At 36.4% G+C, this 27,894-nt stretch overlaps 1 protein-coding gene across 1 annotated transcript in view; it reads right to left on the bottom strand.

The window, feature by feature from the left end:
- LOC113121224 (exostosin-1) overlaps positions 1–27,544 on the bottom strand; it is a 265,057-nt gene extending 237,513 nt beyond the window's left edge. Inside the window, exons 1-2 of the mRNA XM_026291514.1 lie at positions 26,406–27,544; positions 22,832–23,908 (exon numbers count right to left, since the gene is read on the bottom strand). Coding sequence (XP_026147299.1) covers positions 22,832–23,799 — 968 coding nt within the window. The 5' untranslated portion in view covers positions 23,800–23,908; positions 26,406–27,544. The remainder of the gene's footprint in view (positions 1–22,831; positions 23,909–26,405) is intronic.
- Positions 27,545–27,894: the final 350 nt, after the last annotated feature.

Raw genomic sequence — 27,894 nt, 5'->3', positions numbered from 1 at the left:
CTTGAGAGGGGTTTAACGACTTATAAAAATTATATAATACACCTTCATATTAATGGTAAGGTACTTTACAATCAGAATTGATTGGCAAGCAGCTGCAGTTACTTCTGTTTAATGCGGTATTGATTGCAATTGGTTTATGTTTTAAATAAAAAGCAACATATCTACAATGAACAGAGAGAGAGAGAGTTAGATACAGAATATGATGGGGAAGCAACGTAAAAAAGTGCACCAAGCCTCTCATCAGAGGAAGTTGAAGTTTTGCTGGACATTGCCACCAGTGTGGACGCACCTCTACACCGAGGTCTTGATTAGGACGTGGCCCTCTCCCACGACCTCGATGAATCTCTCTGCAGCAAAAAAAAATGTAGAGCTGGGCTTCAGGGTTTAAAGCAAAATAATGAGTTGTTTTGGGAGGCAAAGTTTTTTTTTAAAATAGACACACGTCAGGCAAATGTCAGAAGGGCTTAAGTTTTGCCGAATAAAAAAATGACATGGACTGAATGGCTCCGCGTCCGGCTCCGTCTTTGATTCAATACAAGGACACGTTGGATCGCTGCTATGGTCGCTTACTGGACACAACCATGATTACCCATTTATAGATCTTAGCCATTTAGAGCCAAATTGTTTGCCAGATTTTAATTATCAAAAAATTGATTGCCAATTCGCTTTAATTACATTACGAAAAAGCCTAGGCTAATTACCACCATATTAGTTCTGATACCACATAAAGTCAACTTCATAAATAGGTCTGTATCCATTGCGAACATAATTTATTATAAGTCTTAAAAAATTATAAAATCATTGTTGAGCCACAACTTTGTCAACATACCAAAATCCCTCGAGATCAAACGTGACTTCAGAGTAAACAATCATGGCGGACGAAGAGGATGCAGTGGCCATAGTTTGTGCTTTGTTTTTAACGAAAAAAAAAACATAAGAAAACAAGAAAAGGCGATGGTCAAAGAGGTGGAGACAACGCGAGCATGGACTATAGTTGCTACATCATGATATGGAGGAAAGTTGTTGTTTTATCTCATAGAAATGTTGTAACGTACTACACAGATTAATAACCATTGAAATAAACGTTCATATATTTGTTTCCAAGTACTCTGGTGCACTGCAGTTGTGGATGTAGTTATGCCCATCGACTTTATTTGTATTTGTTATATTTGTTATATTATATACGCCGGCTGTTTTGATTTTGTTTCCCGGTACTTCCTCACCGCCTCGTCACCTCGCTTTCTGATTGGCTACACGCCACAGTCCACAGGCTGCGTGATTGTTTGTCCTCGGGGGACACCACACATGAGAAGAAATCGGGCCAAATAAATCCAACATGTTGGATATCCCCGATTTGAGATCGGAGCGGAGGAGAGCAGAGGAGAGCAGTCTTAAGACACCACACATGGCACGAATATTTGATCAGATTATTTTACGATAATCGTAGCATCCTAAGATTGTCGGAAGGGGTGAATCGGGGCTAAAATCTGCCTAATTATCCTGCCGTGTGAACCAACCTTTACAGAAGATATACTTATCGTACGAACGTGTCAGGAATCATGCCACAAGGTTAAGAGAGAGGTTAAGGAATAGGTTAAGAACTACTTAGCGATAAGAACGTTTTGGGGAACCTGGCCCAGATGTCTGTCTGAGATATCTGAGAGGCGATTACGCTTGTGCTTTCATAGTTCTGCGAATGCAAATAGTTGAGCACATCCATCTCTCATGTGAGTCAAACGCTTGTGAGTCACACAAGGCTTAAAGAGGATGACGTATTCTGCAGGTGCTCTTTTATGCCCACAGTCGCGTTATCGTTTACAACATTGGCTGCCGCCTGCCAATGTCAAATTCGTGGTCATTCATGCGTCACACACCGGTCACGCTGGAAGTGTTCCCCTAGCGCCCTCTAGAGGATGCAGCGTGGAGTTTCTTTTTGAAAGGGAACTGATTTTTTTTGTTTTTTACATTTATAAGTCACAAAAGTAGTTTTAGATTCTGTCACTCAATGTAACAGATGCGGTGACATTAATTTTGTAAATTTCAACTGCATATTTAAAAAAAAAAACACCCTTTATACACAAATAACTACTATTATTAATTAATACATATTATTTCTATTGGTGATGTGTTATGCTGTTAGTAAAAGGACTAGATATATGAAAATCTGACCACACATTCACAACAGCAGCAGTACAATGGATCCAGAATATTAAATTTGCTTTGATTCTTTCTGTTTCACATGAATTTTGCTGTTTTTTTCTCCAACAGGTCTTCCATTACAGCTGTCTTTGTTTGTTAATGAAGTCTCACCCGAAGTTGGCTTTTAACGCTCCAGTAATATATATAGATGAGGCAGTGAAAGAGAGCGAGAAGCAGATAACTGACAGAATGACAGATAGACCAAGAAACATGAGCCAGTTGTGTGCCACTTCCAATTTAACACTTCCCTCTCTAGAAGTCTGAAATGTAATTTTAACACAATGTATATCAAGTGCATGTCATTGAATCAGTCAGAGCATCTACAGCCAATAACAGTGGGATGATTATGTAATTGACTGCTAACCTCAAATTCAAAATCCTCATGTATCACTTACTAACTACTAAAGTTGAGATGATCACATCAAATGCCTATTAGCACACTCTTTTATGCTGTACAGTATAATATAAGAATCACACTAAGCCCATGTTCATATGAAAATAAAGGATAAAATAATAAAAATAAAAATGTGCACAACCCTTATAATAGGTTTATTTAGTAAATACAATTTTAATACAACGAAGAGTGTAATTTAAAGGAATAGTTCACCAAATATGAAAGTTGCTGAAAATGTACACTTTCAGATGTAGATGAGCTTGAAATCTAGAATTACATCACTTGCTCACGAATCCTCTATAGTGATTGGGAGCCGTCAAAATGAGAATACAAAGTTTAAATGCCTTGATGTTTTTTTTTTTGTTTGTTTCTTTGTTTCTTTCTTTTTTTCACACAGCTTTTTGTTTCACAAGATGTTAATTGATGGACTGGAGTGGTGTGGATTATTGTGATGTTTTTATCAGCTGGTGAACTCTCATTCTGACGGCACCCATTCACTGCTGAGGATCGATTGGTGAGCAAGTGATGTAATGCTACATTTCCCCAAATTTGTTCTGATGAAGAAAGAAACTCATCTACATATTGGATGACCTGAGGGACTAAATATGAAGCAAACAAAACACAGAAATGTCACAAAAAGAAAGTAACAGAAGTATGGAAAGACAAAAAATAAAAAACGTCAGGATCTTCCTATTTGAGTTAACTTTCCCTGGCCAAAAAAGAAAAGAAAAAACAACCCATTGTTTTTCCACATCAGTTAAAAAAAAAAAAAATCAAATGTCTTCAATATTCTTGGCTCCTTCATGATAAATTGCTTGTTTTTCTTCATTTTAAGTTGCTTTGGGCAAAAGCATCTGCTATATGAATACATATAAATTTGATTGTATTTTTATTATTCGGTATTATTAGGCTGTCAACGATACTGACAGACAATCAAATTATGGTCATGCAGAGCAAAAAAAAAAAAAAGTCTGTTCTAGTTTCAGAGGTGGTGGGGTGTAACAAAAAACTGAAACCCATTAGTGGATCACGCTGTTCTGAGCGACACTTCCGCACAAACCTCTGTTGAACAAGTCTCCCTGTGATCTCTTTTCAAAGCACAAGCCTGAGAGTGTGAGAGAAAGAGAGAAAGACAGATTTTAATTGCACGTGAAAAAGGGATTAAGAGCTGAGGAAGCTTTCATGTATGAGACAGTGTGAGACAATGCTCTGTGATTGCTGTGTTGCTCTGCGTTCCGCAGCTGGCCTTTATTTTCACTGCTGAAATTTAGAGTGCCTCTAAACACATTGCTCACCATCTGTTAACACACACACACACACACGTTTATACTAGATGAGCTAGCAGTACGTTCTGTCATCATATTATTTCAGGGCATAATTACCTATAATAGTTTTTTCTCTGCATATACAGTTAAGGTCCAGTTCCCATCAGTAGACCTGTGCTCAGGCCTGTGAAATCTCAAATCTGAAACTTGATTTACACTCCTTTAGCAAAGTCAAACCACTGAAGACCGAGGTCGACTTGACCTGGGACTGTTCAGTTTGTCCAAGTGAAGTATGAGCTGTTGTTAAAGCTGGAATGTTTATAAGAAATGTATTTCATCACTAGGGAAAATATAAACCTTTTTAAAAGTTTTCTTTTAATTACAAATATTTGGAATAAATATCAAATATTTGTCCCTGTCCAACGTGTTGAGAAATCTTGTTGTTCATCTCTAAAAATTTTGGATATGTAATCAGCTTCCTCTCTGCAATGTTTTTTTATTCTCTATTATTTTATTTAATACATATATACACACACACACACACACACACATATATATATATATATATATATATATATATATATATGTGTGTGTGTGTATATGTTATCATGAAATTAAAAATTTAATTTAAAGCACTATAATTACTAAGTGAAAATAAATCAAACTAAAACTGAAAAAATTAAATAAACCTATATATATAATCAAAGCACATAATACAATATAAATTATACATTTAACTAACATTAAAATTAAAGCTGAAAGCATAAAAAATAGAAGCTAATTCAAAATATTAATAAAAGCTGTAATCATTTATAAATAATACCAAGATAACACTGCGAGGTATCCTGAAAAAAAAGAAAAAAAAAATCAGTTTTAGTCAATTTTTGCACATTAATAATAATAAGACGAAATATTTCCTGAGCAGCAAATCAGCATATTAGAATGATTTCTGAATGATCGTGTGACACTGAAGACTGTTGACACTGAGTGATGCTAAATATTATAGCTTAAAATATATTAAACTTGAAAATGGTTACTTCCAATTTTAATGGCGTTTCCCATAATTACTGTTTTTACTGTGATTTTGATTCAATAAATACCTACTTGGTGACCATAAGAGACTTCGTTTAAAAATATTTTACAAATCTTACTGACCCCGAACGACTGAAAGGTTTATAGTAAATACATATTGGTAACCACTTTTAAAAATCTGTTATGCATTATTTATCTCATAGGTATCGTTGCATTATGATATGACACTAATAGCCTAAACCCCGGATGCCAGTGACCTTGAGTGACACCTGGATCCATGCAAAGACACATGTTCAGTGTGCTGAGCAACTACATGATCAATGTATTAGTTGTAAGTGTGTGTGTGTGTGTGTGTGTGTGTGTGTCCTCGTGACTCCAAAATAAAGCTTGTAACATCAGGTACATCACACAGCACTCAGACTCTTATCTCCTGGTGTAGCATTCCAACACACTGCTATATTTACCTCCCAATCTTAACTACAGTGCTGATCAATTTCCTCCAGTCTGCCCGGCTCTTTAAGCGCCAGTGCAGGATGGATTGAAGTCTGCTCTAATGCCCATGACAGCAAGTTTCAAATTGCAGAGCAGAGGGAGTGCGCGAGTGAGAGATCTCCGATTATACAGCAAGTGTTCTGAAATACTTCCTCTCATTCCTGTATCGGCTTCATGCCGTGGCCCTCTGACCATGTTCTGCTGGATAACAGATAACAGTGCGGCTTACCGAAGAAACACCTGAGAATCCCAAAACCTTCCGGAGTGGAACCTTCAAATTACCAATTGAGAAAACAACATGACTCTCCAACAGTTACCAGTTACAGACAAGTGTCCTGCCCCCATATTGGGAGAAATTGGAAATACATATGCGTTGTGTGCACAAAATGAATTAAAACAGTGAATGCAAACCCAGAATATGACGCAAACCTGCAATAATTAAATATGTTAAATAACACAAATGTAACTAATCGCATTTTATTAAATGGCTCTTCGGAGCAGCAGCAGTACCAACCCGATCTTTACAAGGTGGCTTATTCGTACGAATTCGTACGACCACACTCGTACAAATTCATACGATTGTTGCCAAATCGTACGTATTTTACGTTTTGCACAATTCGTATGAATTTGTACGAATGACCTACACCTAACCCCGCCCCTAAACCTAACCGTCACTGGGGTCGTATAAAATCGTACGAGTGAGGTCGTACAAATTCGTACGAATAAGCCACCTCATAAAATACATACGAATTGGTCGTGAGATAGCGTTGGCAGTACATATGTCTTGGTGATAGATCTGCCTGTTAGGGGTGTTTTGTTCTTGTTTTAGCGTGTATTGTCCCTTCTTTGTCTCCTGCTTTGTATTTCATATATGTTATATTTGCAGCAGCAATATTTTTTACATGCTCACAGCAGCATTCTGTAGATAGATTTAAAAAAAAAAAAATGTGTATTTGTACATCATCTGAAAGCTGAATAAAAGAGCTTTCCCTTGATGTATGTTTTGATAGGGCGATATTTGACAGAGATACAACTATTTGTAAATCTGGAAACTGAGGGTGCAAAAAAATCTAAATATTGAGAAAATCGCCTTTAAAGTTGTTCAAATAAAGTTCTTAGCAATGCATATATGCATACTAATCAAAAATGTACAAAATATCTTCATGGAACATAATCTTTACTTAATAACAATGTATTGTTGGCTATTGCTACAAATATAACCGTGCTACTTATGACTCGTTTTGTATATATATATGTGTGTGTGTGTGTGTGTGTGTGTGTGTGTGTGTGAGTTTCAAATAATTTTTTATTTAAATTAAGTAAATGTAAATAAATAAATGTGGTGCATGTTGTAAAAATAAAATACCTTGATTGTTTTATATTATTGGCCTAACATTTTTTTTAGGATGAAAGCACAATAAGTTTTAATCAGACACTGAGGAAGGGGGATCAACTCTTGCATGACATTGCAGGCAGTTACAAAGATGGCCACGGAGTGAAACGAATGAAAGGGACTTTGGTGTAGTTCAAGTCGCAAAGATGCGGGTAACTAGAAAACACTGACAGGGACAAACTATCACTTACAACATCTCAGTTACAATGAGCTGATAGAGGAGAGTTTGGGTCACCACAAAAGAATCACTTACTTTGTAGAAGACAGCAGTGGACCTTCAGACAGCCCTCTTTCAGGAGAAAACTACTGTCACGCTATACAATGAAATCCCAAGACAATGTTTCAGACATGTCAATCTTTCTCTCTTTCTGTTCTCGGTTCATCTTAACAGTGTTTGTGTGTGTGTGTGTATGCCAGATAAACTGAAACACAATGCTGACAGAAAGAACGTTAGCATCCCTTCTTCCAGTATTGTACTGTGCCAAAAATGTAAATAATTAAAAAGTAATTAAAATCCATTAAGCCTATAAAAGCATTACAACCCTAAAAATAACTGACAGTTCCAAACTCCAAACAAAGTCTGTAAATACATATATATGGAACAAAATTCCCACTTAAAGTTGTATTGTTCTACAGTTACACCTAATAACCGTAAATTAAATGTTGACAACGTAATCTTATCTTAAAACATTTGTGATGTTTGTGTGCACTTCATAAAATGGTTATATATTTTCACATAAGAATGGGTTAATTATACTTCATATTGCTTTGTTTACTATTCTACAGTTTACTTTTGTGAATGAACTGAAATACAGGAAACAAGGATCCATACACATGGAAATGACATACTTAAGAAAATGGCAACGTTTTCATACTATAGTGGGCAGCTATTTCTCATTTCTCAGCATTTCACTAACGGCGGCCTTTGATAATGACTTTGGGTTAGTGATGCAGTTATAAGATTGGTTGAAACGATTTTTGGAGGAATAAACTCAGAATATGAACTGATCAATTAGCCTGTCATGGTAAATAACAGCTGAGATGATGTAGTGAATGCAGCACTGAAGATGATTGGTTCACATTTTCATCTAAGAGAACTCTGGGTGAAGGCGCATTGACATTCCTGTAAATAAATGCCAGCACTCAGAAATGGCATGGAGAGGAGTGAGGTATGTTTATGAAAATTAACGCTTGCACTAAATGCTTACTGAGCTGAATGTGGGTGCGTTATATATTACATTTTCACAGAAGGGGGTTATGAGACATAAATCTATTTAGACATGGTTATGAATTAGTGTAATCCTAAAGGGGACCAAATAAACATCAAATTGCTCTGTGGAACTTCAGTTTACATACTGGAGAAAATCCCAGGGTCACTGCGGGACACACACTCACACAGACGGAAATATAACTATTGGATGAAGACACTCATTTTAAAGGGCTAGTTCACCCAAAAATCAAAATTCGCTGTTAATTTATTCACCCTCAAGCCTTCCAATATGTATATGATTTTTGTTGTTGTTTTTCAGGAGAACAGTGAAGTTCATTGCACACTGAGTCCGAATTTGTTCACGTAAAAAAATAAATACGACCTCACGTTGTGTCAGTCTCGTTTACACACTGTCCCCAAAGCTTTAGTTTGTCAAAAAAAAAAAAAATTGGATCAGGTTCAATTTTCTGCGTTTTTGCATCCATAGCAAGCATTTTCATAGGAAAGGATGACAAATTAGTGTTCAAGGACCTTAAAGAAGATTTTTTAGCTGAAATCGTAGTCCTTGGTGTTTCATAAAATGCTAGTCAGCGGCTAATAGCACTTTGAGAGTCAAAAGCCACTTTCTGGTAACATATTAAGGTCTTATGAAGAGAAACAATCGGTCCGTGCAAGAAACTGAACATTATTTACAACATTATTACCTGTAGGTAAACATTGATCAGAGTTTCTTTTGAACCGGTTCTTTTTGTAGTTGAACCAGTTGACCAAATCAGATTGTACCATCTGAAACAGTTCGTGGCTCGATCAGAACAGATCTACAAGTTATAAAATCAAAATTCACCTTCAGATGTCTGACTCAAAATGAGCCAACTGGCGAATATGATCCTGTGATGCTGGTTTTTGTCAGGTGAGCTAATGAAGAATAATTTATTCACTTTATATGCTCTAGATATGTAAAACATCCATGTTTCACATTATTATTGGGTGTTTTAATAATATAATTGCTTTTCTGTTATTTCATTTGCATGATTATGTAAATTAACTAGTGCACTAGTGTCGATGAGCCAATTTAAGAAAAGAATCAGAATTTCCTGTTTGCCTGAGACTGGATCACAGGAAATAACATTGTAAATAATATTCTTGCAGAGACTGATTATTGTGCTTCATAAGACCTCAATATATTGTATTAATTTTGTGTTCCTTGATATGTTGTTTTTTTTTTGACTCACAAAGTAACAGTAGTTGCTGACTTGCCAAGAACCACGGTTCCAACTAAAAAAATATATATAATGTTCTACTTAAGAAAAAAGTCACTTAAATCTCGTATGGCCAGAGGATGAATAAATGAACAGCTAATTTTCATTTTTGGGGGAACTATATAAAATAAGAGATGATTCCTTCTCATAACTTGCCATATATTAAATTTTGTTGTTGTTGTTGCTGTTTTACAATTTCAAGTACAATGTGGAAATTATTCTGCAGTATGATTGTCCTTGTCATTAAATACAGAAGCGAAAAGAACACTTTTGTTAGCAATGTTATTTAAATACACTGGAACTTGTATAATTGGTGTCTGTTTACAAAATAACTGGTCATGAATGTGCATATCACTCCAAAAAAGAAGTTGATATCATTTTCTCACCAATTATTGGGTCCAATTATTATGTCCATTTCTACATTTCTGGTGTAGTCTTCAAAATTCAGGATCCCAAGAAAAAGTTTAATAAGATATTTTTTTATCTTAAAATATAAGTAAGATATGACTAAAATATGACTGCAGAGTGATGCCTCCATATAATAGAGATATTGTCAGAATATAATAATAATAATTAAATATTAATATAATAATAATAATAATAGAGATAAATTGACATAGCATACATTTATGGATACAACATATGGATTCAGCAAAGTTTGATCAGAGATGAAATTGACAGTGTGGTGCATTGTAGTTTTCTGCTTATATGACTGTATTATCTATAAAATGATATACTCACGTTGCACTGAAACACATGTGCAATCAAAAATATTTTGTAGATGTTTTTGGTGTGCCTACTGTTACTGCCTAAAGTGCTTTAAGATCACAGAAACAGTGCTTGTTAAGGCTTGTCACGTTTTCTCAAGAATACTGTGAGGAAGGAGTTCAGACAAAGACACACATTGAAAATAGGAGCAATTATTAGCAAACTAACTAACCTTTTTGCACAGATCTGTTATTTAAAATATTCATATTTTTGTGATTCTGTGTAGGACCATGTTTTAAAATGCACTATTTAAAGTTTTTTAATCTATTTTTTGTATCATATTTCCAAATAGCTTGTGCCTGTTTTCTATTGATTGATTGATTGTATTCACTTTTGCTTATTTCGGTAGATTTGCCCATTTTTTTTGTTTAGATTTGTTTCCTTTCATTAAATAAAACTTTATGCACCTTTATACTTAATATAAAATTTTAAAGCATGTCTAATTCTTCTATTATGCTTGTATAATCAGTTTTATCTTATTTTTTTACTTTTTCACAATGCAAAAGAAAAAAAATGATTTTAAAAAGGAAAAAAGGAATCATGATTTGTAAAAAAGTATCTGAAGTACAAAATCCTAAAATACTGATGTTGGAAGAAAAAGCATGGACAATGCATTCCTTTCTCCTCTAAAGAAATCAGTCATCAAGTGTGCAATGGCTCTATAGATTGTTTCAATATTCTGACAATTTCTTCACCTATTTTCATGATCTTGCCTACAGCCCAGCAAAGCCCTGTCCATCCAAACATATTGAGCTTTCATTTTTACAGGCATCATAATCAGAACACTGTATCTCCACTCGTCTTCAGAGCATCCGTGAGGCTTGAAACTTGTTAGTAATAAATTTATAAAATGCAAATAAGTGCCTGACCCATCAGCTGTCTGGCCATGTGAAGAATGGCTGAAACTGCAGGTTTGTTCTTTTTTGGACAGGTGAATAAATGTGAATTGACACAGCTGAGCAGAGTAAAGTTTTATTAATGGAGATGTCACTTTTCATAAACTATACAGTAAAAATTATTGACCTCTGCAGTTACAGAGCAGAAAAGAAGGCCAGTTCACCTAAGTACTGTACTAAGCACTATAATGTTTAGCTGTCTGTATTTGAAGTTACAGCGAACAACAACTTGACCTCACGTTTCCTTAAATTGAAAAAACAAACTCATCTACATCTTAGAATCTTAGATGGCCTAAAGGTGATTATTAGCAGATTTTCATTTTTGGTGAACTATACCTTGTGATTTTAAACCTAGAAAGTCATGTAAATTTATAAGTATGCATTTTTATAAATATACATTTTTTTTTTTTTTTATGAAAAACAATGAAGACTTTTTCTTAAGAATCCTGCTTTTCATGATCTGTAGCTGCAACTTTAGTGGTTCAATCAGTCTTTCATTGAACCTAATAGAACAAACAGTCACACTTTATTTAAAGTTTCAACATTCACTATTAAAAAACTTTTTAACTATAACTTTTGCCTCAAGAAACTCCTAATTTGCTGCTTATGAATACTTAGTAAGAAGGTTGTTATGTTTATGCATTGGGTGGAATATGGTCATGCAGAATGCTTACTTTGTAAGTGCTAAGTAAAAGCCAATATGTTAATAACAGGCAAGCTAATAAGCAACTTATTAGTGAAAATGGCCCCTAATGTATAATAAAGTGTTACCAAACAAACCTACAACCCACCAGATTTTCAAATAAGATCACATTTGCCACAATACCAAAACCTGCAATTAAACATAAGAGCACATCAGAAAAACACAAAACATTCTAAATCTATTAGTCTTTGTACATCAAGTCCTGAACTACTCTAAAATACAAAAAAAAAAAAACAAATTCTGTCCTGCATGCAGTTAAAACATCTTATGTATGACACAAATTGCATGTAATATGACTGTAATAATGCACAGGTGCAGTAGACTTCTCTCATGGAGTCATGCATTTATGCAGACTGTGCTACAATGAATGGGCTCAGGTGGCTACTCAATGAAATGAAGGTGTGAGTACAGTCTGTCTGTGACAGAGTAAATCATGTTTAAGAGTGCTGGCACCACAGTCTGGGGAAACAGATCACTCTGAAATCCAAGCAAAGCAAAATTTAGCCACAGACTGGTACAGGTGCAACAAAATGTATTGCTCTCCAGAAAAGCTTACAAGATAGTTCACCCTAAAATGAACATTCTGTCATCATTGACTCACCCTTATTTTGCTCACAACCCACATGATCTATAGGGAACAAACAAGAGGTTTAGCAAAGTCTCACACCGTTCTTTACAAAACAAGTGTCTGGACATTTTACTAGTAACTCCTTTGGATTAAAAAAAAATATATATGCATTTACTTTAACACAATCTATGTGTTACTATCATCAGCTGGAGTGCCCATGAACTCTTATATAGGGCACTCCACCCAGGACTCTGGCATCTCCTATTCCATCAACCACCAGATGTCACCATATAATCACTTGGACACTAGCACCTTACATTCTGTTGCACCACACCCGAACTACATTGCCCATGAGTCACTGCATCACAATCACCTTGCCACACCTGCACCTCATTCATCAGCCAATTCCCTTGTCACACTTGCACCTCATTTACACACACATATAAGCAGCACAATCACTCTCACTCACTGTGAAGTCTGGTTTAGCCACGTCTAGCATTTCTGAGCGGTTTTCCCTGTGTTTGTTATTCCCATGTTTGACCATTTGACTGTGTATTCTGACTCTAATTCTCTGCTGCCTGCCCCGATCTCTGCTTGTTTCTGGTGTCGATTTTGACGCCATTCCTGATTTCTGCCTGTCTGACCAATATGTTTAATAAATGCTGCAATTGGATCCGAACGTCTCTGACTCTCTTTCATAACACTATGAGAAAATGTAACTATTTTACGAAATGGTGTTTTCGTATGAATTCGTGATTTGTACGAAAACATAAAATTTTTAGAACAAAAGATAAGCAAGAAGCTCTATTATTAGTGGGGTGTATTTAAAAATACAAATGAGATCAAACTAATTTATACTAATTGAACATTAATCTACAGAAAAAAATAAGTTACAAATTTCCATGACTGACATGAGGAAACATGAAGTACAATATCTCAAAAACATTTGTTTAATATTAGTCAGGCTTTCTAGAATATTCTGTGGATGAATGACTGAAAAAGGTCAGCATGAACATTTAAAATAATCAGTAGCACTCAAATAACCCTTCAAGAAGTGTTATTGAAGGTAACATTGCAGAAAGAAAAATTATAATACAGATGCTACAACTGCAAAATATGACTGTTTTCCATGCAGCTTTGGTCCTCAGGAGCTGAAAGGTTTTTTTTATTATTATTTTTATGTAGGAGAAATAATAGATTTTCTGTTTCTGGAAAAACAACCAGTGCTTTCCCAGTTGGTGGGTTTGTTACTGACGTTTTAGAACATTCTCCACTATCTTTCTTTCTTCTGTAGAATGCCTCTTCATATCTCTCGTTCTTTCCAACTGTCTCCCACAGTGCAGTGTTCTCCCAAACTGCAGAGAATGCCTATTGAAATCTCTGAAAGTCTTAAGGTAGCCGAAAATCTCCTGCTGGAAATACGATCCATCTCTCAGCCAACAGCAGGTACACTGTGTTAATTTGTTGTCCTGCAGGTTTTCACTTCCAATGAATCAAATATCACTAAGACCATGTAGACACCAAAGGCACCTCTTGACGGTTTTAAAGCAATTTTTTGATAATCTCATTGTTTGTAATGTGAACCATTTGCTGTCTATACGATGACACAAAAGGCATCATGAAACATCATCTCAAAACATCTGATCAAATTGCTGGCAAAAAAATGTGTCCATGCTCGTAATTCTATATGTTTTTGTCTAAAGAAAGCTGTATTATATATTGATTATGTATTTAATTTAACACATTTAGTCAGCTGTTCCTACAGCTGAAAGTAAAGTTGATGATGGGGCATAATTTTCATTTTGAGTTCAGAAACATTGATTAGCTAACAGTGGTTAATTTTCTGCAGAAGTTCGACTTTGCTGAAGTGTTGTGTTCCCTATCTGTCGGTCACTTAGACGAGATGTTATGACATCTTATATCTTACATCTTACTTGGGAGCCCAAATCCTCTCTGATTAAGTGAAAACACATAAAGAGAGATAGAATTTTGTGGGCTAGTGGATTTTGCTTGCTGAGCCACTCCCCATGGTATAAATAGGTGACAGGTGCATACACTCATCAGATTTTTTTCAATCAGATCGACTGAAATCGAGCTGAAAGAAGAGGCTGTTCTGGGTGGCGTTACGACACATTCAGTGGCGTGCCTGTTAACTCAGCGATTCTCCTGGGTGTTTCATTTAATTTAATTTAATTCAGTTTAATTTCTCTTGGGTGCGGTCATTATCTGTCTTTACTGACAGCCATGATCACTGTCTTCAGTGTCTTGGCATCCAGCACACTGAGGGATGCGTTCGTGGATCGTTCATGCACTCACTTGTGAGTCCATAACAGTGCTGCGATTGCACATCTCTCGCCAGGGGAGTGGAGGGGCACCATCAGTCACCAATCATCTCGGTTTCTCTGCAAAGAGCAGAGGACCGCAGGTTGGTGCTTTGGATTCTCTGCTGGATCCATCGCCGTGGACCTCTCACTCTGTCCCATGTGGTTTCCTGGTGATTTTTCTGAGCTGTCTTGTGGTGTTCTTAGCATTTCATTAGACATGCTGCAGGAAGATCAGATGTCAAACACAGCATCGGGGTATTTGCTGTCATCTTATGCCGATGAAGATTCGGTGGGTCTCGTCCCATTGGGTGTTGTCACCACTCCCAAATCGAACCCAGGACTGATGGCCATGCTTTCCCGGGCCGCTGTGAGTATCAGGCTGGAGGTGTGTACACCATCCTGTCCCGAACCCTCATGGCTGGATGATAGGTTCCCATGCATGGTTCCTTTCTTGCCGGAGGACCATGAGGAGCTGACAAAGTCATGGACGTCCCCTTTTCTACCAGAAGGTGCTCTTCTCCTTCCTCCATCCTTCCCACTCTCGATGATGGGGGGGCAGCTAGGGGTTATGTGGACATTATCCAGTTGGAGAGAGTGGTTGCGGTGCACTTGTGCCCACAAAATGCCGCCACTTGAAGGAATTGTCTGCATTTCCCTTTTAAAGCATGTAGGACCATGAACCATGTGTTTCTTTTTGTTTAGTTCTGTTTTGTTAATAAATGTATGTTATTTGCACTTTCTTGTGTGTCCCCATTTTTGTTACGTTCTTTTCGGGCCATGGGGCGTAACAGGGCCATATATTGCTCAACCTGGTAGGGATGAGGGACATCAACAAAGTTCGCTTTCTTGACGCCCCTATTTCCCAGGCTGTCCCGTAAGAGCGCCTTGCATATACATACGTGAACCACTCCCAGAGCTCCAGGAGCTCCAAGCAGCTCTTTGTCTGGTACGGAGGTCAGCAGAAAGGGAAGGCTGTCTCCAAGCAGAGGTTGGCCCACTGGATAGTGGATGCCATGATTCCCATTTCATATGTAGTACTGTCCCAGACCAGGGTCAGTCCATATTAGTGTCTCCACATGATACCTCATTATGGGTAAGATGTGGTCTCTGTAGTGCCCTTCTCAGGAAGGCTCACTGCCCCATAGCTACTGCCAAGCTGTAAACAAAAAAAAGGAAACAGAGGCGTTATGTCCCCATGCCACAACCTCAAACCATCACTGGTTGCCAGAGAAGTTTTCGGCTCCTCAGCATAAAACCTGATAAATTGTTGCACCTGCCACCTATTTATAACCGTATGCACGGAGAGTAGCTCAGCATGCAAAATCCATGTGCCAAATTTCATAGGCGTTTCCTCTTAATCAGAGAGAATTCAGGCCCCGAGCTAGATGCCTAATATTGTCACAACGTAACGTCTCTGTTCCCTCCATCAGAGAATGAGGGTTACGTATGTAACTGAGACTTTCTGTGTTTGATTAGACGACTAATGTATAAATCTCATCATCGACTTTCATCAAATATATTTCCGGTGGTCACTGTATAATTTTGTTTTCATGCTAAAAAGCCTCACAAATACAGAACAAACTTGATTCAACAATAACTGTAATTGTGGGTGAGGTAAAATGGAAAATTATATTTTGTAGATTCAAGAGAAGCTGAATAAATGCATAAAATATGTAATAAATACATACATGTATTTCCCTTATAACTCCACATGACAACAGCAAAGCACTAACATTGTTTTTGAAAGAGAAAAACCTATAAATATTTTTTTATTACAATTATAATTTAAATTCATTAATTTGTTTATTTATTTTCAAATTACCCTTAGCCATATAGACATGTACGATTACAGTGAAAAGTACTTCTACAAATGTACTTGAAAAGTACTTGTAGATTCTACAAATGCTTACAAATTACATTGTATGAATCATACAAGAAGAAATTTTGACAGAATTTAACTAAGACAACAATTATGACTGTGTAAAAATAGATACATACATAGTTGGCCAAATAAGAATTGACAACAGATTGTGTTATTACCACAGGGTCATTTTCACACAAGTTTTTGTAATGTGGCTTCTCTCTATGCCTTTCAACAGATGGAAACCTCAAATTTGGTTGTCATAAAAGTTTAGGATTTAATACCACACAGCAGTGAGCTCTCAAAGTTTGAGCAGCTGTGTTTATTGAAGAAGTTGATTAATTTTAGAGGTAAAACTGGGATTTGTAATCACTTCCCTTTTGTGTGATTCTGAAGCTAAAAAACAACACATCACGTTAATCACACACCCTAATTAAAAAACAGCAGGCTTCTCACTCTGTCTACCTCTCTTTCTCTCTCTTGCATTAACTCTATCTTTCTATCTCTCTTTATGCTGTCTCTTTTTTTCTCAAGTGTGATGGATTTGTAGGAAGCACCCAGTCGTGAGCTGCTCTAATTTACAGCCTATCAATACATCTTATCAGTGGGGGCTCATTCTCCCTTGTTTCTCCACCTTATTCCTCCTTCTCTTCTTCTATCTTCCACAAACGCAGATTCAACATCTTCAGAAACGAGGCTCTCTTTGACTTTGGCTCACTCGATAATGAAACCTCAATGTGACCAGAAATCTACAAGTGAGAAGGTGAAGATGGCGGACCTCTCAATGCCTTTGCTCAAATTTCATCTCTTCTTAAATCATATGATTTGCACGTATTGTACAGTGGAACTCTGAGTCCCTGGATACAGTGTGGCATTAATAAATCATGTGAATTACTGGGTTATTTGCAGTGGTGTTGTGCTTGTTGCCTCTTTAAGTTATGTGGTGTTGACCTAGGACTGTTTCACACATACTGCATCTGCGAGAGGAATCTGCAGCCCATATTAACAGGCCTCAGCATTCACACTGCCGGCGTAAGCAGCTAGAAGTGGAACTGACAATAGAGTTTCGGCACCGAGTTCACGTGTCATGCTCAGTTTGGGGACTGTTAAAAAACACACTCTCTTCAAACAAACTTTTTACATGTTTTCTAGATTGATTTGTGCACTAACAGCTTCCAACAGTTAAGACCATAGGGTTAAATAGACTACACCATGCAAAATCTGCTTTAAGTTAATAATTTCAACCATTTTTAAAGGGGTTAAATTGCATGTTACTTATTTATTTAGACCTGCTCTAAATTTCACACAAGAGATGTTTACACAGGACAAAATAATAGGTTAATTTACCAAAAATAATAGTTGACTTTCGTGAAAAAAAATGTATGGACTGTGTATATATGAACTAAGCGTTTGAGTGAGCCAGCAAAGTGATTTTATTTATTTATCTTTCTTTTATCTTATCTAATTACAAAAGAAAAAACTTTCATTATTATTATTATTTATTTATTTATTTATTTTTGCATTTTGCTCTTTTTCAATACCTATAAGTACAGGTTGGAAATTACTGTATGCAAAAAAAAAATCTGTTAAAGTGATGTGTACTACTTTTATTTTTTCCCTTTGTTTTTATTCTCACATCATATCTCATATTTATAGATTTTCTTCTAGTTATTCACTGACACTTTTTGTCCTTGGTAAACAAATTCACTTATTAAACTAATTTATTATGGGCAAAAATGTTTGATAAGGTAGAAATGGCAACACAACTGTGGGAGTCATGTTACAAAAAATGTTTATTTCACTCTTTGTTTTGATCATAGTTTAAAAAACTTAATAAATCATGTTTTTTAAATTAACTTTTTTTAAGATGAAACAATAAATCTATAACACATTTGAAAATAAGTTAAAAAAAAATAATGAAGGCACGATAAAAAATGTTTTAATGTGGCCTTAACATAATACAAAGAAAAACATTGAAATGTGTTAATTAAAAAAAAAAAAAAAAAAAAAAAAAAACATCAGCCCCTAGGACATAAAAGTCCCCAAAGAAACACCCATCTCTGTGATGCACCATAAACACTATCAATGTGAAAGCTCATGCCGCACAGTATGTGCAAATCTGGCCTTGAAGTGCACTTCGGTCTGTAATACTATCATTGTGGCATGTGTTTTGGATGGCAAGGACCCTGCATGTCAGATCCAATATTGTGTAATGTATGATTTATATTGCTTTCTTCAGTTTGTTAAATTACTGAGCTAGGCAAATGTTTTAAGAAACAGAATACACTGTAAAAAAGGTCCGTAAAAATACAGAACAATATACCGTAATAATTTAAAGGAATTGTCCATATTTTCCTTTGCAGTGCTTGAGCAGGCGCCATTTTCCACGGAGATAGTCTCGGTCAAAATTTCATTTTAAAGTCGGATTTAGGATTTTGAGAATGGTTCTTACACTTCCTTTGTAAATTATTTTTTGTAAAATGTAACAAACTGTAACGTTTTCTTAGTTGCTGTTTGACTAATAGCAAATGAATGTCTGAGCCGTCGCATTCAAACTTTCAGCATATCGTCACATCTTAACGCTACTCGACCATAGACTATAAAAACAGTACTTGATGTGCAGGTACGTGTTAAAGTGCTCACTTTCATTTTTATAAATAAATTGTTGCTTTACTGTGCATCCCAAGCACCCCCTGCATTCTTATCATGGGTTTGTATTCTGTTTTATTGTTTAAGTTTTTATTTATGAAAGCATATGGGTAGCAAAATTCAGTTAGAAATGTAATATGCTAAATAGCAATGCAAATAACTCACAAATCACACAAATTGATGTCCAAGCAAAAACTGTAGTAAAATTATCATTTAAATGCTGTTTTTCCTAAATAAATTTTGAATTGGGGGTAGGACACTTGGGATTGCATTTTCATCATAAAACACCATGTTAATTGTAGCAAAATGCAGTGAGAATTTCAGAATGCATTCTGAGCCAAAGGTGCTGCAAAGTGATGTTTTAAATTTCTATTATTCTTAGATACATACTTACATACAAGTTTAACTCAGAGGGAGTGTCAGCCACAATTAAAAATTGAACAGCTTAAGTCATTTGTGGATTAATGCGTATTGGGGACACGAATCGTTTAAAAAGATTCAGTTCAATTTGATGAACTGAATGATTCGTTCGCGAACCGGAAATCACAAACTGCTTTGTTTTAAACTGTCTTACAACAGACACGGAAGAGAAGACAATGCTGAATAAAGTCGTAGTTTTTGCTATTTTTGGAATAAAATGTATTTTTGATGTTTCAAAAAATTCTAACGGACCCTCTGATGTCACATGGACTACTTTGATGATGTTTTTCTTACCTTTCTGGACATGGACAGTATGCCGTACACACAGCTTCAATGGAGGGACTGAGAGCTCTCGGACTAAATCTAAAATATCTCAAAGTGTATCTCGAAGATAAACAGAGGTCTTATGGGTTTGGAACAACATGAGGGTGAGTTATTAATGACATAATTTTAATATTTGCCTGAACTAACCCTTTAATGACAGCCCTGTCTTTGTATTAATTTTTACCCCATGTATTTGAAAACATTTATATTTGTGACCACTATTTGGGACAACACCAATATTGTACAAGTACCTGCTCATATTTTCTTTTTTCTGCAGGTTGCTGTTTAAAACTTAAAAGTGTTCTATAATAAAAACATTTTCAATGGTGCTTTTCACATTGTTAAATTAATGTCACAATATTTTTGTCTTCACCTGTTTAAGGCAAGTAAAAGCTACTGAACACATTTTTAAGACTGTTCACATGAGGTAAAAATAAACCATGTTCAATTTGTACATATAGAGCTGGATTTATTTTCTACAAAAGATAGGCCTATGCTTTATATTTTTTTTTAAAATCTCTACATAACGGATTTTGTGATTATGGTACGGAAGAGAATGTTAATCTACAGAATTTTCCATTTTAATATTGAAGGAAATGTCCGTAAATTTAATGGAAAATGTGTATGCCACTACAGATCCAGCTCCTGGCTCATTTGTTATTTATCACAATAAAACTTTGAGTTAATTTGACATAATGATCCAACTCATGGCTCACCTGTTATTGTTCACCATAAAAGTGTGATAAAACCAAGTTTACTGTTAGTTAGATACACTACACATTGCTTCAATAGAAATAACATTGATAACAAAGGCCTGTTTAACAGCACAGATAACAAAACCATGACCAACAAGCAAAACAAAATTTGAAACAAAATTACACATTTTACTCTGTACATTTTAAACGACAGAATATGATACAGTGTCTATGTGGGTGGTTCAGACTAGGAGCAGTAAGTGATTCTATCAGACTCCGTAATCATCTCTGGGCACAGAAGCATTGTGTGTGTGTGTGTGTGTGTGTTTTCTGTGATCTAAGCTCCTGCTTAATTCAATTGAGGGCCAATTATTGACTGCCTCTCTTAAATCCTCTCAATTCATTTGAAGTATAAGAGTATGCTAGTCAAGACCTTCTAACCTTATGTTCTTCAGTCTGATGATCCACAAATTACTTCAAAGTTTAATCTTGCCAACTCTTTAATGCACAACATTATACATTAATGCAGTACTCTTTAATACACCAAATGGCCACAAGTATGAGGACACCTGAACTTGCTTTGTGGAGCATTTCATTTTAAAATCAGCGAGTAAATCTAAACTGTTGAAATCCTTAAATATGCTTTGATTTCATCTGTCCTATGTGGGACTCACTGGTTTAATTATAACTGCTGTTCTGAATTATTTATGTAAATCATACATAAGTAATGAGCAAATTAGGGTTAATTTAATATAACAATAGTTTTTTTTTTATTCCCAAAATATGTAGACTGTTATAAAAACGCTCTTTGACACTGGTTTATTTGCATCAATTTACAACTTTCACTATTTGAAACAACACTCTGGCTTTTCACATTTGTCTTGTCGTGATTCTCCTTGTGGCAACCAATATAAAATTACTTCCATTTATTTTTGCACTTTAATTATCAGATTTGCATAGTGTATAGACTGTTGTTAAAATGTAATACTCTTAGTTTTTATTTGCATCATTTGCAACTTTAACCATTTGAAATGACACTCCGGCTTTTTGCTTCGACCACAGTCTGATTCTCCATGTGATACCGTGATCCTTAGCACACACAGTAAATCTTTGTACGTCAGGTTTTCTTGTAACATTCAGAATCTGGAAACACAACTGCACCTATGTAATTACATGATAATTGCATAGTAATATCTGTGTAATACCACCATTACAAGAGTGGAGACTCCAAAAAGAATTTACATTAACTTGAATGGAATTAATTAACATAAACTCCCAAACTATTTGGCAGGATGTTCATAAACATTGGTCGAAAGACCCACGGTATGTTTGTGTCATAATACACAGTAAATATATATATTTTTTATATATAATAAAATCTGTTAAACTATTCAAAGGACACAGTATTTCATAATTCATAGACGATGCTTTATATTATTGCTACTAGTTCCACATGCAGTCATTGCATACAGCCCACATCTTAGCAAAAGAAATAAACTATTTGCATTGCACCCAATGCAAGGCAATCACTTTATAATCTTTGTCCCTGAGAGAATTAAACTCTATAACATAAATCTAGCAAAAATGGTATATTTACACAAACTGTTCACATTAATGTCACAAACAGTTAAAGATTGGCTTTGTTTCGGGCTAAGAGACCTCTAGAGTCCTTTTTCACAGCACTTTTTTTCCTGAGCTAGACAAATGCAACAGAACTTCCATTTACAGCAGTATTCCCATGATAATGAACTCTACAGTCTAGAGTACAAAACAAGCAACAGCCTAAATCACTCTGACATTAAACACTGCCATCGTGTTTTCAATCCTCTATGGTGTTTAAAAGTATAGCCACAACCGAAGATTCATATGAATCGTGCAAAAACAATCTCCAGCTCAGTAGCATAAATAAAAGGGATGGTTCACTCAAAAATGAAAATTCAGTTACTCTTTATTTTAAGGTGTCCTTGTTATGGTATAATTATTCATTGAAGCACTGAGTAATATTAAATTACTACATACTACATGGGAAGGGTTAGGATTAGAATTTGGCATGGATTACTTGCATGTAATTATGCATAAGTAATTGTTATTATCATAGTAAGTACATGTAAAGTGTAATGAGGACACCTTAAAATAAAGTGTAACCAAAATTCTTTCATCATTTATTCATCCTCATGTCATCCCAAACCTATATGACTTTCTTTCTTCTGTGGAACAAAATAAATGATATTTTGAGGATTATTTTGTCCCTCAGAAAAAAAGAGGAAGGAGATCATAAGGTTTGGAACAACATGAAGATATAATTTCCATGTTTGGGGGAACTTTTCCTTTTAGATGAGCTACACCAGCATGATCAAGAAAGGAAACCGTAGGACTTACTTTGTGTATTCTTCATTGTCTCGGTCGCACCTTGCATCCTTATGTTTCTCCCAGTCTTTCCCGTGTTTGCAGGTAGTCAATAAAATGATATCATCCCCATTATGTATATGATATAAAGCATTTCTGGTCTCAGAACCGATGCCAGTTAGATACCGCTTCCCTTTGAAGACCAGCAAGTATTTCCGTAAGGGAGGGACATTGTTAAGATTCAGATAACCTTTGCTCCCTCCTTTCTGAGGATGGTCTTTTGAAAACAAAGGGATGGACACGTCAAAGCGCGGTCTAAAGTTGTCCATGTCGGTGCTGGCCTTGGCTAGCATGGCTTGACCGATATCGAAGCCTAGTTCCTCCGTATAATCAGGCCACGTTCCAGAGTACAAGTTAAAAATCAGATGGTTCCTCCCTTCGTACCACAGAGGGAGGCTTTGAATTCGGGCTCGGATGTTATGTACATACTGAGCGGACAGCTGGTCTCTGTCTAGAGTGTCTATACTCAGTACAAACAGACAGGCCTCGTTAGGGTCAGTCGTGTAAAACCGCGATTCCTCGATGGCTGCCAGAATCTTCTGGTAGCTTTCCGAGGGCACTTCACCTTTCTGAGATGGATAAACGTAGATTTTAAACCCCCGTTCGCAGCGCTGGAAATCGAAGCAGGTCTCCATGCGACATCGCCGGCTCTTGTAGATGTTCTTCTGGATCTCTCGTCTCTCGCGAGGAGACGTGTGTTGGTGAAGAAGCAGGGGTCCGTCCTCTTCCTGCTCGGCTTCGCCAAGGTACGTCTGCGGGGGAGGGTCCACCCATTCCGGCCAGCGGGGCGGCCGAGGTGGGACACCAGCGTCCTGTGAGACTCCGTAAAGCTCGGCATGGTTCTGGTTGTGGAACTCGCCGATTTGTAGGCCACACAGGTAGGCTAGTAGCAGGCTACAGGCCCCCACAGATACCAGCAGGTATCGCTTCTTCGCCTGCATGTGGACAGCGAGAAGCAGGGCAGGACAAGAAGGAAGCAGAGAGGGTCGACTGTAAACCCACGGGACCAGCTCTCATACCATTAGGAGCATTCCGATATTGCGCGGACCACTGTAAGCATAGAGATACAGAGAGGGTCATGTTAGCTTTACACACCAGAAAGAACATGACACAATCTAGTATTGTTACTCCATCTGGATACAGACTTTATTACTAATATTGACCACATTGAAAACCTGGGGTTCAGCATCTAATTTGAACCTAGAATAATTGAAAATATACAAACATATAAAGTAAAATGATGTCAAATGTAGGCGAATGGATAACAGAGTTTTAGACCCCACTGTAGACAGCTTGTTTAAGAATTACTATTTCTTTTAAAAAGTAGACGTATTATCATTATGATCACCAGTGTGGAAAAAAATAATAATAAGTGCTACTTTTCAAAGTAAATCTTGTGGCGCCATCAGCGATTCGTCTCGTGCCATGTATTTGTGATGTGTAACTCTATAATAAAGTCATAAACAAGGACAGTAGGCTATTTATATTTTAGTGACATTACCACATGATACAGATCCTTAAAGAAAGTGCTCTGTTGCTATAGTAACCACCTCAGGTGAAAGTCGCAACTTTGTCTATTTGACTCATTTCTATTTTTTTCGATACTAAAACTTTTTAAAACAAGAATAATTTGTATATACACTTATACTGTAAGTACTTTCAAATATACATATGCTTCTGTATATGTGTTGCTGTTACTACTATGGGCTATGGCTTAAAAAAAATATATATTATATATATATATATATATATATATATATATATATATATATATATATATATATATATATATATATATATTAGTGCTGTCAAAATTAGCGCGTTAACGCATTCGATTAATTTGAAATATTTAACGCGTTAAAAAAAAATAACGCAATTAACGCGGTTGCAGTTTTTTTTATTTCCAGTTGTGGCCTATGTGTGTTCAACGTGCAAAGAAATATGGATAAGACCAAGGAAGGACTTTTAGACGGAAAGTTTCAGTATAAAACTCTGCCGGATTACTCTTCAGTCTGCCACAAGAAACATTACTCTTCATTTAGTCTGCCACAAGAAACAGCAACATTAAAATCATGAACTCAAATGTCATTGTTTAAAAAAAAACAAAAAAACAATGACTGTAACAGTACGTAAATCAGACCTTTCTGTAACGCTAACGTTAATAAGCTTAAACGAAAATAAAGAAATAATTGTGTAGCGGAGTATTTTTTGTACACAGTGCCGCGAACTGTCAATCACTCCTGTGCTCGTGCATCACTGTCCTCCTCAGCTGCAGCAACTTGCGCTCTCTCTCTTCATCAAGCTTTTAAAAAAAAAAGGGGACAAAAAGATCATATTGTCTTTGTGCATAGGCTATAGATTAATTAGATAAATGAATATCTAAATTTGTGCCTTGCCGTCTACGGTATTTTTTTAGAACTTAGAAAGATGCTGCATCCAATGAGCAGCCAGCGGGGGCTGCAGGACGACACAACCTCCGCAGACAGTTTTTAATGTTTATCAGACAATAAATACTCAAGATTTTGCTTTAGTATAACTCACAACGAGTTTCACACACCTTCTCCGGCCACGTTGAGTTGTTGACACTTAACAGTGGGAAAAGCGACACATGCGCTATTCACTTGTATAACTTAAGGGTGAATGGGTAATGTAGTTTCTGCTCTGGGTGGGATGAATTAAGAAGCTTGCATTGTGAAGGGCGCTCTGAAAATCGGCAAAAAGATTAAAACCTCTATTAAAACAGATGTCCAAATGAGCGTACCGGTACGCTAAAAGCACGTTCTGGGCGCACGGAGAGGTGGCGGTATGCTCAAGAGCTATATTTGGAAGTGGCGGTACTAAGTACAGGTGCATACCGGCCCACATAAAGCACTGGCAATGACTATACTTTGGAATTTTTTTGCAGTCCACTTAGAATTCAACATGGAAATCATTTTTGTTTTTTATTGGCATTGATTGTTTTGAAATTCAAATGGTACTTACATGCCTGTGTTTTTATTTCTGTAATAAATATGGCTTTCAAGCCAACAGTTAATTTGGAGGATATTGATGGTTTATTGCAGGTATGTTGTTTACATGAGAAAATCTGTGTTACAAGTTAAACAAAAATTCCAATAAACAATCATATTTTGAATTTAAATAGTTTCTTTGTCTTGAGTTTACATTAATTATTTACATTTTACATTTACATATCCAAAAAGTTTCAGTCTTTTAATTGCGATTAATCGCGATTAATCGCGATTAATTTTAAAAAATTGTGCGATTAATTAGTTAATTTTTTTTAATCGATTGACAGCACTAATATATATATATTATTATTATTATTATTATTATTATTATTTAAAAAAAAGATAAACTTCTGTTCATGAGGCTGTTTCTGTACCATATGTTAGATTTTTACTCTTCACTTCACTTGAAAACTCCTCAAAGCTATAAAACTACAGAAAATAAAATTAGCTTAATAAATAGATGTACATATAACAATGTAATTGCAATCTTGTATAGCTAGTATATGCTAAACAAACTGAAAGAGATAGAGATGCTTTACCTCAGTCACCTGTTGAAACGTCAATCATCTGCTGATGAGTAAAGAGCTTCAATGATTCCCAGCTTTATATTATAAATCAAAGCACTATCAAGTCAGAACATTATTAGGAGTTGTGTAGAAGTATTTGCCAGCCATTTCTGTATTCACAAAGCAAATGTTTTGAATGTCAGTATAATAATGTGATTACAACGGGAACTGACAGAAAAACACACACGCTGTCCGAATCCATTACCTCGATAAAGCAACGTGATGTTCGTTGTCTGTTTTCTATGTTTACATGCTTGGGCTAAATATCTTTATATTTCCATATGTCGTGGCGACCAATGCGCAACTTCAAAAAAATCCTCTGATTCTTCTTCAAATTGCATTCCGTCCACAAGTCTTGATACATCAACCTCAGCCTGAAATATGCACCAAGTATCTTCAGAATCAAGAAGGAGGTCCTTCTATAATCGGGAGGATTGTCAGCCTCTATCACTCTGGATAAATGTGCAGGTTTTAGAACCAAATCCATCGCCGAGTTCCTGAGACATCCTGAGTGCTCAAGTTGCGTTTACAACTCTCCAAACCCAACACCAAACTTCTCATCACGCCACTCGTGGTCTCACAGCATCCTGGAGACCCTGATAGCATCTCGTAGTCCACATGGACCACAGGTTGCAATCGCAGTAAAGTCCTTCCAGCGGTTTGGTTTGGTTTGGTTTGGTTTAATTTGAAGTTAGCTGTCAGTCACCGCTTGATCCGGAGTCAATCCGGTTGGACCGCGCAAATCCCAGTTTCGCGCGCATGGCATTCCAGTGTTAATTGATACTCCTTCAAATTCACAATGCACTGTGAACGATCAGATTCCGCGTTTTTTTCCTCCTGAAGGCACTTCACTCCAGCGCATCTTCACCGGGACGAGCCCGCGAAAACACGCACCCCTTCTGTCTCTATAAGCAACCCCAGCAAGTCTTCTCCTTCAGAGTCAGCAGGCGTGGAGCACGATGGTGACCTTCTGAGGAGAGTTGGGGAATCCGCTCAGCATCTCTGTGAGCTCGAACCTCCCACCTCCACCGAGTCTTTCCTCTCTGTTATTAGTAGAGGAAGCGCTGAGAGAAAGCGTGTAAACTGTGTACCGACAGATGCGTATTGCACGAGGAAAGCATGACACGGTGACGCGCGCCGAGAGCAATAACCGAGCCACAGGCTGCAAACATCTTCTCTTGAAAAAACTATATAATGATGCTCCTCTACTGATGCACACTGCACCGGCGGCAACATTTCCACGACACGGCGGCTTTTTCCATTAAGAAAATGTGATTTTCAGAATAAATTTGAATACTATCTGATATGTCTAACCCAGTGGGCACCTTGATGTCAATTTGACGTCAAATATTAGACAAGATTTGATCAAGATGCTGCAAAACATAATTTCAAAGTCAGATTATACATCAAGTCCTTCCAGTGGTTAATTGGTGAAAATATTAGGTTCATCCCATACTGAAAT

The sequence above is a fragment of the Carassius auratus genome, chromosome 20, assembly GCF_003368295.1.
Source record: "Carassius auratus strain Wakin chromosome 20, ASM336829v1, whole genome shotgun sequence".
In the NCBI taxonomy this organism is placed as follows: Eukaryota; Metazoa; Chordata; class Actinopteri; order Cypriniformes; family Cyprinidae; genus Carassius; species Carassius auratus.
This window is presented reverse-complemented; position numbering and strand designations above follow the sequence as displayed.